General features: G+C 41.7%; 2 protein-coding genes across 14 annotated transcripts in view; one reads left to right on the top strand and one right to left on the bottom strand.

Moving 5' to 3' along the window:
- si:ch211-67f24.7 (rho guanine nucleotide exchange factor 33) overlaps window positions 1-3,055 on the top strand; it is a 39,296-nt gene extending 36,241 nt beyond the window's left edge. For all 12 annotated transcript variants that reach the window (XM_057859036.1, XM_057859032.1, XM_057859029.1 and 9 more), the window contains one exon: window positions 2,583-3,055. In XM_057859036.1, the coding sequence (XP_057715019.1) occupies window positions 2,583-2,673 (91 nt within the window). In that variant the 3' untranslated portion in view covers window positions 2,674-3,055. The remainder of the gene's footprint in view (window positions 1-2,582) is intronic.
- Window positions 3,056-5,856: 2,801 nt separating this feature from the next.
- sos2 (son of sevenless homolog 2 (Drosophila)) overlaps window positions 5,857-13,331 on the bottom strand; it is a 72,017-nt gene continuing 64,542 nt past the window's right edge. The window contains exon 23 of one of the 2 annotated variants that reach the window (XM_057858866.1): window positions 5,857-11,709. In XM_057858866.1, the coding sequence (XP_057714849.1) occupies window positions 11,251-11,709 (459 nt within the window). In that variant the 3' untranslated portion in view covers window positions 5,857-11,250. The remainder of the gene's footprint in view (window positions 11,710-13,331) is intronic. The other variant, XM_057858867.1, reaches the window with a different exon arrangement.

Below are 13,331 nucleotides of genomic sequence, written 5' to 3'. Positions count from 1 at the left end.
CCCTCTCACAGAAAGAATGTTAATAATGTAAATGCCATCTTGAGGATTTATTGTCGTAATAAACAAATACAGTACTTATGTACTGTATGTTGAATGTATATGATCATCCAAGTTTTATTCATTTTTTTCTTAATGCATTGCCAAAATGTGTATGATCGGGAAAAATTATCAGGAATGATTGGAATTGAATCGGGAGCAAAAAAAAAAAAAAGCAATCTGATCGGGAAATATCGGGATCGGCAGATACTCAAACTAAAACGATCGGATCGGGAGCAAAAAAACATGATCTGAACAGCCCTAATTCATACATTAAAAAAGAGTGTCTTTTTGTTTCCCATCAATTTTTAGGGAAATGCTAAATCAGGCAAGACAGCTATGCTTTTTTTCTACAATTAGTGTCTTTAGTTGGACAAACCGAAACTCCACTCACCATTTTGGCGGTGCTCTCCAACGTTTCATGGTCCATATTTTCAATCCTTGGTTCTCAGTCAGTAGTTGTCGCTTTTGAAATCTTAGGTTTGAAAAAATGTACGTATATCCATCTTGTTTCTTCCGTCCTCAGGTGGTTTTGGCTAAGCAAAGCAAATGACCGTCACATGATCTGTTCTGTTATTAAAATATTTTTTTCTTCATTTCATTTTTGTTGTTCGTTTTATTGCTTTTCAACTTTTTATAGACAATATTTTACCGGCAAAGTCTTGATTTTAAATTTATATACAGTGTTACCTCTACATACGAAGTTAAATCGTTCAAGGACCTTTTTGTAAGTCGAAATGGTCGTTTGTCGAGCAGGATTTTCCTATAAGAATTCGTTATAATTCAATTAATTCGTTCCATAGCCCAAAAACCTACACTAAATCCTTAATAAATAATGCTGGTACTATTGCAAATAGCAAAGCAATTAAATTATGAATAAAAATAGGAATAATAATATAATAATATCTATAATAATGCAACAAATCGGGTTCTACTTCTAAAGACTGGCAAATGGAGGTTGGAGGAGGACTGTCAAGATCGTAGACATTCTACAGCCAGTGTTCTGTCAAATTTTTCACCCCGTCAGAAATTGTAGTTCTGCATGCCCATAATGATAAAAATGGCTGCGACTGCAGCGGTTCCAAAGAGAGGAATATTTACTTACGTTTGATCATGGACGGACATGTAGAAAAGTTCTCCTCAGACACATCCTGCCATGTTAGCTGCACTCCACAACTGCACTTTGCTCTCACTGTTAACGTCTTTGCCGTGTCGTTAAGCAATAATTTACGCCAAATTCCTGTTGCACATGTATGTTTATGATGTAACTTGTTTATTTAGCACCTTTGGATAACATTGAGAGTCCAACTGAATGTAAAACGGGGCTTATTCACAGCCACAACAGCTTTGTGAATAAAATATTATAAGGGTACAAAATTTCACAGAGCACCATATTGTGAGCCAATTCACAGACGCGCACATTACGCTCATATTTTTATATCATTTCCATCTTCAATGGTAAGCCTCACCTTTTTTTCTTTTTTTCACCACCTGCCCTAACATTCTTGGAACACATGTTGATTTCTCTCACAAGGAAATAAGCTGTGCGTCTGTCTTGCGGGAAAACTGCAGCGATGTCATAAATCGTCGTAGTTCGAGCATGTTGTCGGATGTTGAAACAAATGGCGTGTCAAATTTTACGTCAGATGTCGAAAAGATTGTGTGTCGAGGTACCACTGTATTGGAAAGTCAATTACATGCAATGACATGTTCAGGCCACCGAAGGGCGGTATTATCCGACACCCCCCCCCCCCCCCCCCCCCTAATCTCTAATGTTATCCCCGTTTTGCACGACAATCGATTTTTGTTAAATAAGGCAAATGACTATTTTTTGGTTATTTTTGAAAAGCTTAGCTTTGATATTATATAATTATTTTATTTTTAATATTATTGTTTTTAATGAAAATTTTTTTATAAATACAATTATAGGTTAGTAAAATGTAAAAAAAAAAATGCAATTAAAATGACAATACAGAAATACTTTTTTTCCTGAGAGTATTTAAAATCAATACTATAGATATAAAATTAAAATTTTTAAAAAAGTGTTAGTTGTTAATGAAATATTAGTAACAAATGTTTGAAATTGTTTTATTTTTAAATGAGGAATATGCAGTTTTACTTTACAAAATGAATAATATTAAACCGAATACAAACAAACGCAAAAGTTTTTTTTTTTTTAATAGTATTTTAATCAAAAATAATTACAAAGGGACTATTTATGGTCATAAAAAATGCTCGGAATCAAATTAATAATATAACTTGACATGTCGATATTTATTTTTAAAATTGTTTTTAATAGAACACAATTCGTAGTGCTGTATACAAATTACAGCCCTATAAAAGGACTATTTTTGCTCATTTTTATAACCTGAAAACAATATTCAAATTATTTTGAATTGTATAATGTTAATCTGAACAATAAGTTTACAATTGAATGTGATTTTTATTTTCTTTTAAATTTCATAGTATATATTAATTTCCTAATTAATTTAGCTGGTATTTGTATAAAATAGTTCCTACCCAGATTCCGTCTCATCTGTCTTTAGAGCAAGACAAGGTCCCCCGTCGGTGGCGCCGCCCAGTGGACAATTGTGGGAGGACAGCGAGGACAGTGAGGGACCCTGCAGCACTGTTTGACTGCTGCTTGGACGTCCAACCCCGACAATTGCAGGCTAGTCAAGTTAGAAAATTTCACAAATATTTTTCTTTCATGAACTACCACAACACATACTTTGTGAATACTGCCAAACAGTGTGCCCAGCTTTGTCAAACCAGAGCAGTGAGGCAGTAGAAAATAAGACTGGGGTGATTTATTCAACTCATCAAGATCATTAAGAAGAATAGAAAGCAGTTAAAAGGCCACAAAGTATCCAGAGAACCCAGCAAAGAACCACAAAACATACTGACTGCGGGTTAAAAAACAACAACAACAAAAAGAATAAGCAGCAGCTCATGTGGTCAACATTGTTGTTATGGGAACAGGAGGTGGATTCTATTTTGTTTTTTAACCACGGGGAGGGGGGGGGGGGGGGGGGGGGAAGGCTCCTCAAAAAGTGCACAAGTGTGTTTCTTGCCACTCCATCCAAAAATAAACCCCAAAATAAAAGAAAAAAGCTGTAATGATCATATTTTATCGCATGGCGTTCTGCTGGAAATTGTCTGTTAACAGTTTACAAGCAATGTGACTATGTTAAGACCTGGCACCCACATGTGTGGACATCACATTTGTGTGGTCCAAATGACCCTAAGTGGGATGTGCAGTGTTGTTTTGGTCAACAACGACTATAACGAAAAATATTTCGTCTATGAACTTTTTCATGACGATGACGAGCTAAAAACGTTTCTTGGGAGGCTAAAACATAACAACACTAGAGCTGATACGAATACTCTGGCAAAAGTAAACGATTCCTCGAGAGTAATATTATTCGCCTCGAGGAATCGTTTAATTTTGCCAGCTCTACGCATCACGTTTTGCCCGGACTACTTTTAATGCCGGACAAGCGATGATGTCACATGCAAATAGGAAGAAGCAATAATACCTGACTGCAGACCACAGCCTCTACAAACTATTCCAACGTTGCTAAAAACAAGGGCGTAGATTTGCATCGGGACGATAGGGACATGACACTGCCAACTTTTCAGGATGGTCGAATTGTCCCCACCAACTTTTAAGCAACCTTATTGGCATTATATCGTGAGTTCAGTTAGTGTATCACAAAAGTGAGTACACCCCTCGCATTTCTGCAGATATTTAAGTCTTTTCATTGGATGACACTGACAAAATGACACTTTGACACAATGAAAAGTAGTCTGTGTGCAGCTTACAGTGGGGCAAATAAGTATTTAGTCAACCACTAATTGTGCAAGTTCTCCCACTTGAAAATATTAGAGAGGCCTGAAATTGTCAACATGGGTAAACCTCAACCATGATAGACAGAATGTAGAAAAACAAAAAAGAAAATCACATTGTTTGATTTTTAAAGAATGTATTTGCAAATCACGGTGGAAAATAAGTATTTGGTCAAAATCAAAATTTCATCTCAATACTTTGTTATGTACCATTTGTTGGCAATAACGGAGGCCAAGCGTTTTCTGTAACTCTTCACAAGCTTTTCACACACAGTTTCTGGTATTTTGGCCCAATCCTCCATGCAGATCTACTCTAGAGCAGTGATGTTTTGGGGCTGTTGTTGGGCAACACGGACTTTCAACTCCTTCCACAGATTTTCTATGGGGTTGAGATCTGCAGACTGGCTAGGCCAGTCCAGGACCTTGAAATGCTTCTTACGAAGCCTCTCCTTTGTTGCCCTGGCTGTGTGTTTGGGATCATTGTCATGCTGAAAGACTCAGCCACGTCTCATCTTCAATGCCCTCGCTGATGCAAGGAGATTTTCACTCAAAATCTCTCGATACATGGCCCCATTCATTGTTTCCTTTACACAGATCAGTCGTCCTGGTCCCTATGCAGAAAAACAGCCCCAAAGCATGATGTTTTCACCCCCATGCTTCACAGTGGGTATGTTGCAATTCAGTATTATTTTTCCTCCAAAACACGTGAACCTGTGTTTCTACCAAAAAGTTGTATTTTGCTTTCATCTGACCATAACACGTTCTCCCAGTCCTCTTCTGGATCATCCAAATGCTCTCTGGCAAACCGCAGACGGGCCTGGACATGTATTTTCTTCAGCAGGGGGACACGTCTGGCAGTGGAGGATTTGAGTCCCTGGCGGTGCATTGTGTTACTGATAGTAGCCTTTGTTACGGTGGTCCCAGCTCTCTGTAGGTCATTCACTAGGTCCCCCCGTGTGATTCTGGGATTTTTGCTCACCGTTGTTGTTATCATTTTGACGCCACGGGGTGAGGAGGGGGTTGAAAGTCCGTGTTGCCCAACGACAGCCCCAAAACATCACTGCTCTAGAGGAGATCTGCATGGAGGAATGGGCCAAAATACCAGCAACAGTGTGTGAAAAGCTTGTGAAGAGTTACAGAAAACGTTTGGCCTGTTATTGCCAACAAAGGGTACATAACAAAGTATTGAGATGAACTTTTGGTGGTAGACCAAATACTTAATTTCCACCATGATTTGCAAATACATTCTTTAAAAATCAAACAATGTGATTTTCTTTTTTGTTTTTCTACATTCTGTCTCTCATGGTTGAGGTTTACCCATGATGACAATCACAGGCCTCACTAATATTTTCAAGTGGGAGAACTTGCACAATTAGTGGTTGACTAAATACTTTTTGCCCCACTGTATATAATAGTCAATTTATTTTCCCCTCAAAATAAATCAGAATATAGCCATTAAAATCTCAACCCCTGGCAACAAACGTAAGTACACTTCATTGGAAATACGTATGTCCCTAAATGTCCAAATTGAGTACTGCTTGTCATTTTCCCTCCAAAATGTCATGTGACTTGTTACAGGAGCGCTGTCAGCATTGCTGCAGAGATTGACGAGCTGGGGGGTCAGCTTGTTGGTGCTCAGACCATACGCCGTACTCTACATCACATTGGTGGGCATGGCTGTCACCCCAGGAGGAAGCCTCTTCTGAAGACAGTACACAAGAAAGCCCGCAAACAGTTTGCTGAAGACATGTCAACAAAGCACATGGATTACTGGAACCATGTCCTATGGTCTGATGAGATGAAGATTAATTTGTTTGGTTCAGATGGTCTCAAGCATGTTTGGCGGCGACCAGGTAAGGAGTCCAAAGATAAGCGTGTCATGCCTACAGTCAAGCATGGTGGTGGGAATGACCCCCCACCACCTCTTCAATCTCTGCAGCAATGCTGACAAGCACTCCCATAACGAGTCAAATGACATTTTGGAGGGAAAATGACAAGCAGTACTCAATTTGGACATTTAGGGATGTACGTTTTTTTTTCAAAGGGGTGTACTCACTTTTGTTGATGTTTTAGATATTAATGGCTATGTTTTGAGTTATTTTGAGGGGAAAATAATTATATAAGCTACCCACAGACTACTTATCATTGTATAAAAAGTGTCATTTTGTCAGTAGGGCCCATGAAAAGATATAAATATCTGCAGAAATGCTAGGAGTGTACTCACTTTTGTGATACAGTCTATATTAGGGGTGTGACAAAATATCGAAATGGTGATATTTGGTGATACTTTGTATCCCCAAAGGTTATCGATATGCTCCTGCCAAAAATCGAGATTGTTTTAAAAAGGTTCAATGTTTTTGGAAAAAAAAAAGGAACCAACAAGTTGCTACCAAATTCTTCCACCATAATAGTGTCTCAGTTAACTCTAAGGCTGCCATTGACAGACGCCCAATCGATTTAGACCCGAAACCAGAGCATTCGCAGTCATTGTCCGATTTTCGGGGCATTTACAGGTCACTTGTTCATTTACAGGTCATTTCCTGTTGAGTTTGAGTCACTGCCTATTCATTTGGGTGATTCCCAGGACACTTCTTGTTCTGTAACCCAAAGTAAACAGGAAGTGACCCATAAAATAACCCCAAATCAACAGGAGGTAACTGAAAATCAACAGGTAAATGACCTTAAATGGCCCAAAATTACCTCATTGACTGGCATTGACTACCACTGACGGTCATAGAAGTCCAATCCGTTTGAAGTGGGAGGGATGGCAGCGAATGAACGAACGTTCATTCGCTGCCACCCTCCCAGTTCAAATGGATTGGACGTCTACTAGTGATAAACTCATTCCAATTCAGAGCAGAAGCTTGTTTTTCTGTTTATTAGTTTTTTGTAGAATATCCTAGAATGATTTCCTGACCAATGTATCGATAATCGTTGTATCGCCATACAGTCACGTCATCGTTATCGTGAGCTTTGTATCACAAATCATATCGTATCGTGACGTACCAAGGTTCCCACTCCTACTGTATATAGGTAATTTAGAACGTCTTTCCATATGTTGGATGGTATGGATAGAATTTACTCTACCATGATGAAGTGAATTACTTTGTTCAGGCTGACATTTACCCCTTTTTAACTTGAATGTGCCAGTCCATTTTTTCCCCTCAAAAACAAGTTTGATTGGCTGATGATATGACACCAACACAAACACACTCGCAGCCCAGACAGAAATACAACATGTCAACAACATGCCACCCTCTTCGAAGACTACGGATATTAGAATTTTATTTCGGCCAACAGCAGCAGCAACCACTGTACGTAATGTAAAAAGACATCAATGTTGTGGAGGTGGGGAACACGCAACTAATTTTGCTACTGAAATTACGACCTGCATCAGCGATAGCATAACATTCAACTGTATGAATTTTCTAACCTGCAAAACTCGAGTAGGAAGCTGCTTAGAGAGAAGTCTCCCTCAGTAACTGAGGTTTAACCCCTTTGCCCCAATTTTCATTTTTATTATATACAGTGGGGTAAATAAGAATTTGGTCAACCACGAATTGTGCAATTTATCCCATTTGAAAATATTAGAGAGGCCTGTAATTGTCAACATGGGTAAACCTCAACCATGAGAGACAGAATGTGGAAAAAAAAACAGAAAATCACATTGTTTGATTCTTAAAGAATTTATTTGCAAATCATGGTGGAAAAGAAGTATTTGGTCAATACCAAAAGTTCATCTCAATACTTTGTTATGTACCCTTTGTTGGCATTAACGGAGGCCAAACGGAGGCCAAACGTTTTCTGTAACTCTTCACAAGCTTTTCACACACTGTTGCTGGTATTTTGGCCCATTCCTCCATGCAGATCTCCTCTAGAGCAGTGATGTTTTGGGGCTGTCGTTGGGCAACACGGACTTTCAAATCCCTCCACAGAATTTCTATGGGGTTGAGATCTGGAGGCTGGCTAGGCCACTCCAGGACCTTGAAATGCTTCTTACGAAGCCACTCCTTTGGTGCCCTGGCTGTGTGTTTGGGATCATTGTCATGCTGAAAGACCCAGCCCAGAATCACTCAGAATCTCTTGATACATGGCCCCATTCATTCTTTCCTTTACCCAGATTAGTCGTCCTGGTCCCTTTGCAGAAAAACAGCCCCAAAGCATGATGTTTCCACCCTCATGCTTCACAGTGGGTATGGTGTTCTTCGGATGCAATTCAGTCTTCTTTCTCCTCCAAACACAAGAACCTGTGTTTCTACCAAAAAGTTCTATTTTAGTTTTATCTGACCATAACACATTCTTCCAGTCCTCCTCTGGATCATCCAAATGCTCTCTAGCGTACCGCAGACGGGCCTGGATGTGTACTGGCTTCAGCCAGGGGACACGTCTGGCAGTGCAGGATTTGAGTCCCTGGCGGCGCAATGTGTTACTGATAGTAGCCTTTTTTACTGTGGTCCCAGCTCTCTGTAGGCCATTCACTAGGTCCTCCCGTGTGGTTCTGGGATTTTTGCTCACCGTTCTTGTTATCATTTTGACAGGAGGTGAGATCTTGCTTGGAGCCCCAGATCGGGGCTTCAACTTGTTTGGATGTTAGTTGAGGTTCTTTATCTACCAGCTGCAAAATCTTTCGTTGAAATCTCTCGTCAATTTTTCTTTTCCGTCCACATCTAGGGAGGTTAGCCACAGTGCCATGGGCTTTACACTTATTGGTGACACTGTGCACAGTAGACACAGGAGTCTTTGGAGATGGACTCGTGGCCTTGAGATTGCCCATGCTTCCTCACAATTTTGCTTCTCAAGTCCTCAGACAGTTCTTTGGTCTTCTTTCTTTTGTCCATGCTCAAGGGCAAGGACAAGGACAAGGGACAGAGGTTGAGTCAACTTTAATCCATTTTAACTGGCTGCACGTGTGATTGCGTTGTTGCCACCACCTGTTATGTGTCACAGGTAAGTAACAGGTGCTGTTAATTACACAAATTGGAGATGCATCACATGATTTTTCAAAGGGTGCCAATACTTTTGTCCGGCCCATTTTTGGAGTTTTGTTTAAAATGATCATGATTTTTTTCCCCCCATTATGTTTTTTCATTGCAAGCAAAATAAATTAAGATATTACTACCAAAGCATTTGTAATTGCAATCATGCCGTGAGGTGATGTGTTGTAAGTCCGAGTGGGTGTAAAGTGCTTAGTTGCCGCAACGTTTTGTGGCCAAATGACCGCGCGCGTGTACGGCATACTTCCGGGTAGTGCGCACGGATTCGCGCCTGCCCTCACCTTTGTGTTTATTGCACTGTTGATTGCACAATTCATTTGTGTGTTGTTTATTATTGTGCAGTCAATTTGCATTGTTTTTACATTGGCACTGAGATGCTGTTAACCCTAACCAGAAGTTCATAATTTTTGACAGGCTTAATCTTCGAGTTAGCGGGGGTTTAATTAGTTGGTTTCAACAAATTCCTTATGTGAAAAATTCTGATCTATCCCTTTAAATTCAATTATCGGAACGTCAATAACATGTGATGACATTTTTCTTTTGTCATTCTTATGTTGAGGAAGCAAAGACAGAAAAATGAGTAAAAAAGGAACTGATAAATTACTTGATAATAAAGTAATCAGTAAAGTAACCAGATTATTTTTGAGGCGTAATCAGTAATTAAATTACTTTTCCAAGTAATATGTGACAACACTGCATACGGCACATCTTCTGTTAGTCCAAAACTTTTTTTTTTTTTTATATATCAATGCAAAGTTGCAGTTCTAAACGCCCAATGATTTCTACGTGGTCAAATCTTTTCATACCACTTTAAGTGGACATCCCACTTTGGGTCTCGTAGTCCGCACAAGTATACTTAACCTAAACATTGTAGCCTACATTACCCAAAGTTTGATGTCCATATATGTGGGTGACAGGTTTTTATGGTATATTTTTTAATACCAAAAATAGTCGCTTGCCCAAAAGAGAGTTAAAAACAGACATAACATATAGATTCTGAACCCAAATATGTGTTAAAAACAGCTGTCGGAACTACACGGCCACAATAAAAATGGTCTCCCCCAGTGTTATTGTTGTTAGGCATTATTGGAGTGGACAGCTGCGGATGAGAGTACAACCAGAAATGTCACTTTATACAAATTTAGTCATTGTATACATGTTTAAGTGTGTGTCTGAATACATACACATATATATGTAGATATACAGTACATATACATGTATATATACACACACATACAAACGCACGCACGCACACACGCAGACTATCCACAAACATGTACAAGTTCATAGTCGTATAGCTTTTTGTTCTAAATGTTACATAGGCAACTTGTTTTTTTTTTGTTTTGTTTTTTTAAGCATATTATTAGAGACTGTAAAGTAGAAAAACAAAAGAAAAAGGCACATCTGAGTGGCGCCATTGGCTGACTGAGTCCGAGTGGGGCGGGAGTAGACAGTTTGCGGCACCGTTGAGTTTAAGACGTGGCGTTCCAGCTTCCTCCCGCTGCCGTTTTGACATCGCGGCTCGACGGGAACGGAACATCGCCGGAGTTTGATGTGCAAGAACAAAAAAAAACCCGAGCCGGGTGGGGGGGAAGGCAACTTTTTGTGTGGCTTGGAAACAGTCACAGTGTCGAGTTGAGGGGCGGCGGAATCGCTGTCGCCTTTTCAAAGTAAAAGGAGAAAAATCTTATCCCTTATCCCCCTGCATAAAATACCGAAGAATACTTTGGCAGCTGTCGGGTGAGGACGAAACGTAACAGTTGAAGCTACAACAGTGAGAACTTTCCAAAACGGGAGCAGTCTATTTTCTGGAGCGCCTCTCGACGGTTTTTGAGCAGACGATGGCGGGGCGCGCACACGCTAGACGAACGACCGTCCGTCAGTCTCGATTGAGGGTCAACTGCCGGCCGACGACCTTGTCGGAAACGCGGACCCGCGACCTCACGAGTGTAAGGCAGACGCGCTATCCGAGGTCTGAAGTCAACCAAAGACCCTGAACGACAAAGGAGTTCAAGGAGGGGCTAGACGCGACTCACCGAGCGGATCCCCAGGCTTGAACTTTAGAGAAAATGCATTTTTTTTTACCTGCTAAAGAGAAGACTTGAAGCGAGCGAGCCCGCCAAACAATCCGATCGGCGACGCGCTCGTCCTCGGGAGCCCGTCCCGGCCGACGGCGGGCGAGAGGCACGGTACGCCCCGGAGCGGTCGCCGGCCGATCGCGGGGCACTTTTAGACATACAAACATTCAATTCCGAGTCTGGGATGGGGCTACCGTGCGCGTTTGGAGAAAGCGACGCGCTGACCCCGAACGGGAAGGCCGGAGATAGGAGCAGCGCTCCGACTCGGCAGGCTTCTCATTGGCTCGGCGGAGCTACGGGTCACTGTTTTCCACTAAGGAGAGAACGTGCGGCAGCTCGCGCTTGTACGTCTTTGGCGGCAGCTTGGGCAACTGCGGGCCCGGATTGTGTCGAGGGGGCACGGGCGGAGCCGGCGGTGGGCACAGGCTGTTCTGGCTGGCGCTAAGCGGGCAGCCCCGGCGGGGGACGCGCGGGGACGGCGTGCCGGGCGGCGTGTTGGGCGAAGTGGGCGAGCTGGCAAAGTCCCAGTGGTAGCGCCCCACCGGCGAGGGCTGCAGGCTGAGCGGATAGTTGATGAAGATCTCCGGGGGCCGTTGGGGCACGGGAGGCGGCGTGTCAGGGAGGGGGTCCCTGGGAGGGGGCGGCGGAGGGCTGGGCAGGGGCCCGTCCGTCAGGGGGCCGTTGTAGCCCGGCGTCCGCGGCTGCGGCAGTCGTGGCGGGATGGCGGGGGGGCTGTCCGAGTGGCAGCCCTGCTGGCAGACAAATCATTTCTTTTCAACACACTGTGGAAATTCATCTTCAAATACATTTTGTAATTACTGTTTTGGCCCGAATATAAGACGGTGTTTTTTGCATTGAAATAACACTGAAAAAGAGGGGGTCGTCTTATATTCGCGGTCTACATTATACCCATTCACGACGCTAGATAGCGCCAAATATCATTGAAGCGATGTTCTGTCATGACAGAGCTAAGCTTTTTAGTTTAACCAGTTTGCATTATTTTATTGCAATGTTTTTCCTTATTCAGATTCGTTTCAAGACTACAGTTACAGTTACACTTCACCTTGATGGTTAATGCAGTTATTGCAATTTTGTTTTATCACAATAGACTGGTTTATTTACATTTCAAAAACCAGAAGCCATTCATTTACGAATGTGATTGCACGTTAGTTGACATATTTAAATGTTCTGATATTAAGATTTGAATGAGGCAAAATAACATGCTTTTTCTCTCAAATATATTGTTATAATTTGTTTCGGATGTACTGTATTTTCTGTATAAAAATTAATTTGGTGTTCAAAAAGTCTTTATTCAAACTTGAGTCTTGAAAAAGAGGGGTCGTCTTATATTTGGGCCAATACAGTAGTTGTCTTTCTAATACTGTGATCCCTCTTCTACTTCGCACCCTCAGGGGCAGTTTACATAGCGCCTCTGTGACACAAAGATGCAATGACTGAGTAGCGGACTCGCCTCGCGTCTATATGGTGCCGGCGAAGACGAAAAATTCTGAATCCTGCCTCCAAAGTGGAAGAGTCCGATTGCGGGGGGGTTGAGTGGGGCTTCCTAGGCATGCATATCAAAGGCTCCTGGGGCGCAAGACCGTGCCGTTAACGTCAGCACTTGTACACGTCACATTGGGCGTGCGCAGCAGTGCTACTAAACATTAAAAACAGCAAATATGCGGAATGACGGCTTTAATTTACTGTTTTAATAATATTTTTAAATTAAATATGTTGAATGTTTCAATTTTTGTGTCTTTTTGAACAAAAAAAAAAAAAAAGACATTGCTTCAAGTGGGCGGGCATATTTTTTTCCGGGCTGAGGGAGCTTGGTGGGGTCAAAGTGCATTCTCTGTCGCCCTGTATATCTGCACTGCCCCCTAGGGCCTGGCATGAATACTACATCGTTTTCATGCGGAATTGCAACATTGTTCAAATGGAGACACAAATGCAAATTTGAATTTTTTCGTATTCTCGGAGAGACACCATGTAAACGGCCTCTCAGTCCTGCAGCTTTTCTTACTCACCAGGGCAGCTGCAGTTTGCTTGTTAAAGTTAACGATGAGTGATGGGCGTACTGGGCGTACTACCTTTGATCTTGCCAGAGAAGCTTGGGAGGCTGCGCTTCAAAGGAGCTGACTCGTTTAGCTTGTTAAACATTCGGCAACTCGTGTGTGTTTAAGGCTAGTTTCATACCGCAGGTCTTAATGCACCAATCCGATTTTTTCGTGTTTTTCTGACTCGAGTGAGGCATTAACTTGACAGTCTGAACAGGAAAATAGCATAAAAGTGGACCATTTAAAATCCAATCTAGGTCACTTTCGTATGAGGTTAAAATCCAATCTTGGCCACATTTTTTCCGGAATGTGGCTGC

The sequence above is a fragment of the Corythoichthys intestinalis genome, chromosome 15 (genome assembly GCF_030265065.1).
Source record: "Corythoichthys intestinalis isolate RoL2023-P3 chromosome 15, ASM3026506v1, whole genome shotgun sequence".
Taxonomy (NCBI): Eukaryota; Metazoa; Chordata; class Actinopteri; order Syngnathiformes; family Syngnathidae; genus Corythoichthys; species Corythoichthys intestinalis.
The sequence above is the reverse complement of the archived record's forward strand: the minus strand, read 5'-3'. Positions and strand labels throughout refer to the sequence as shown.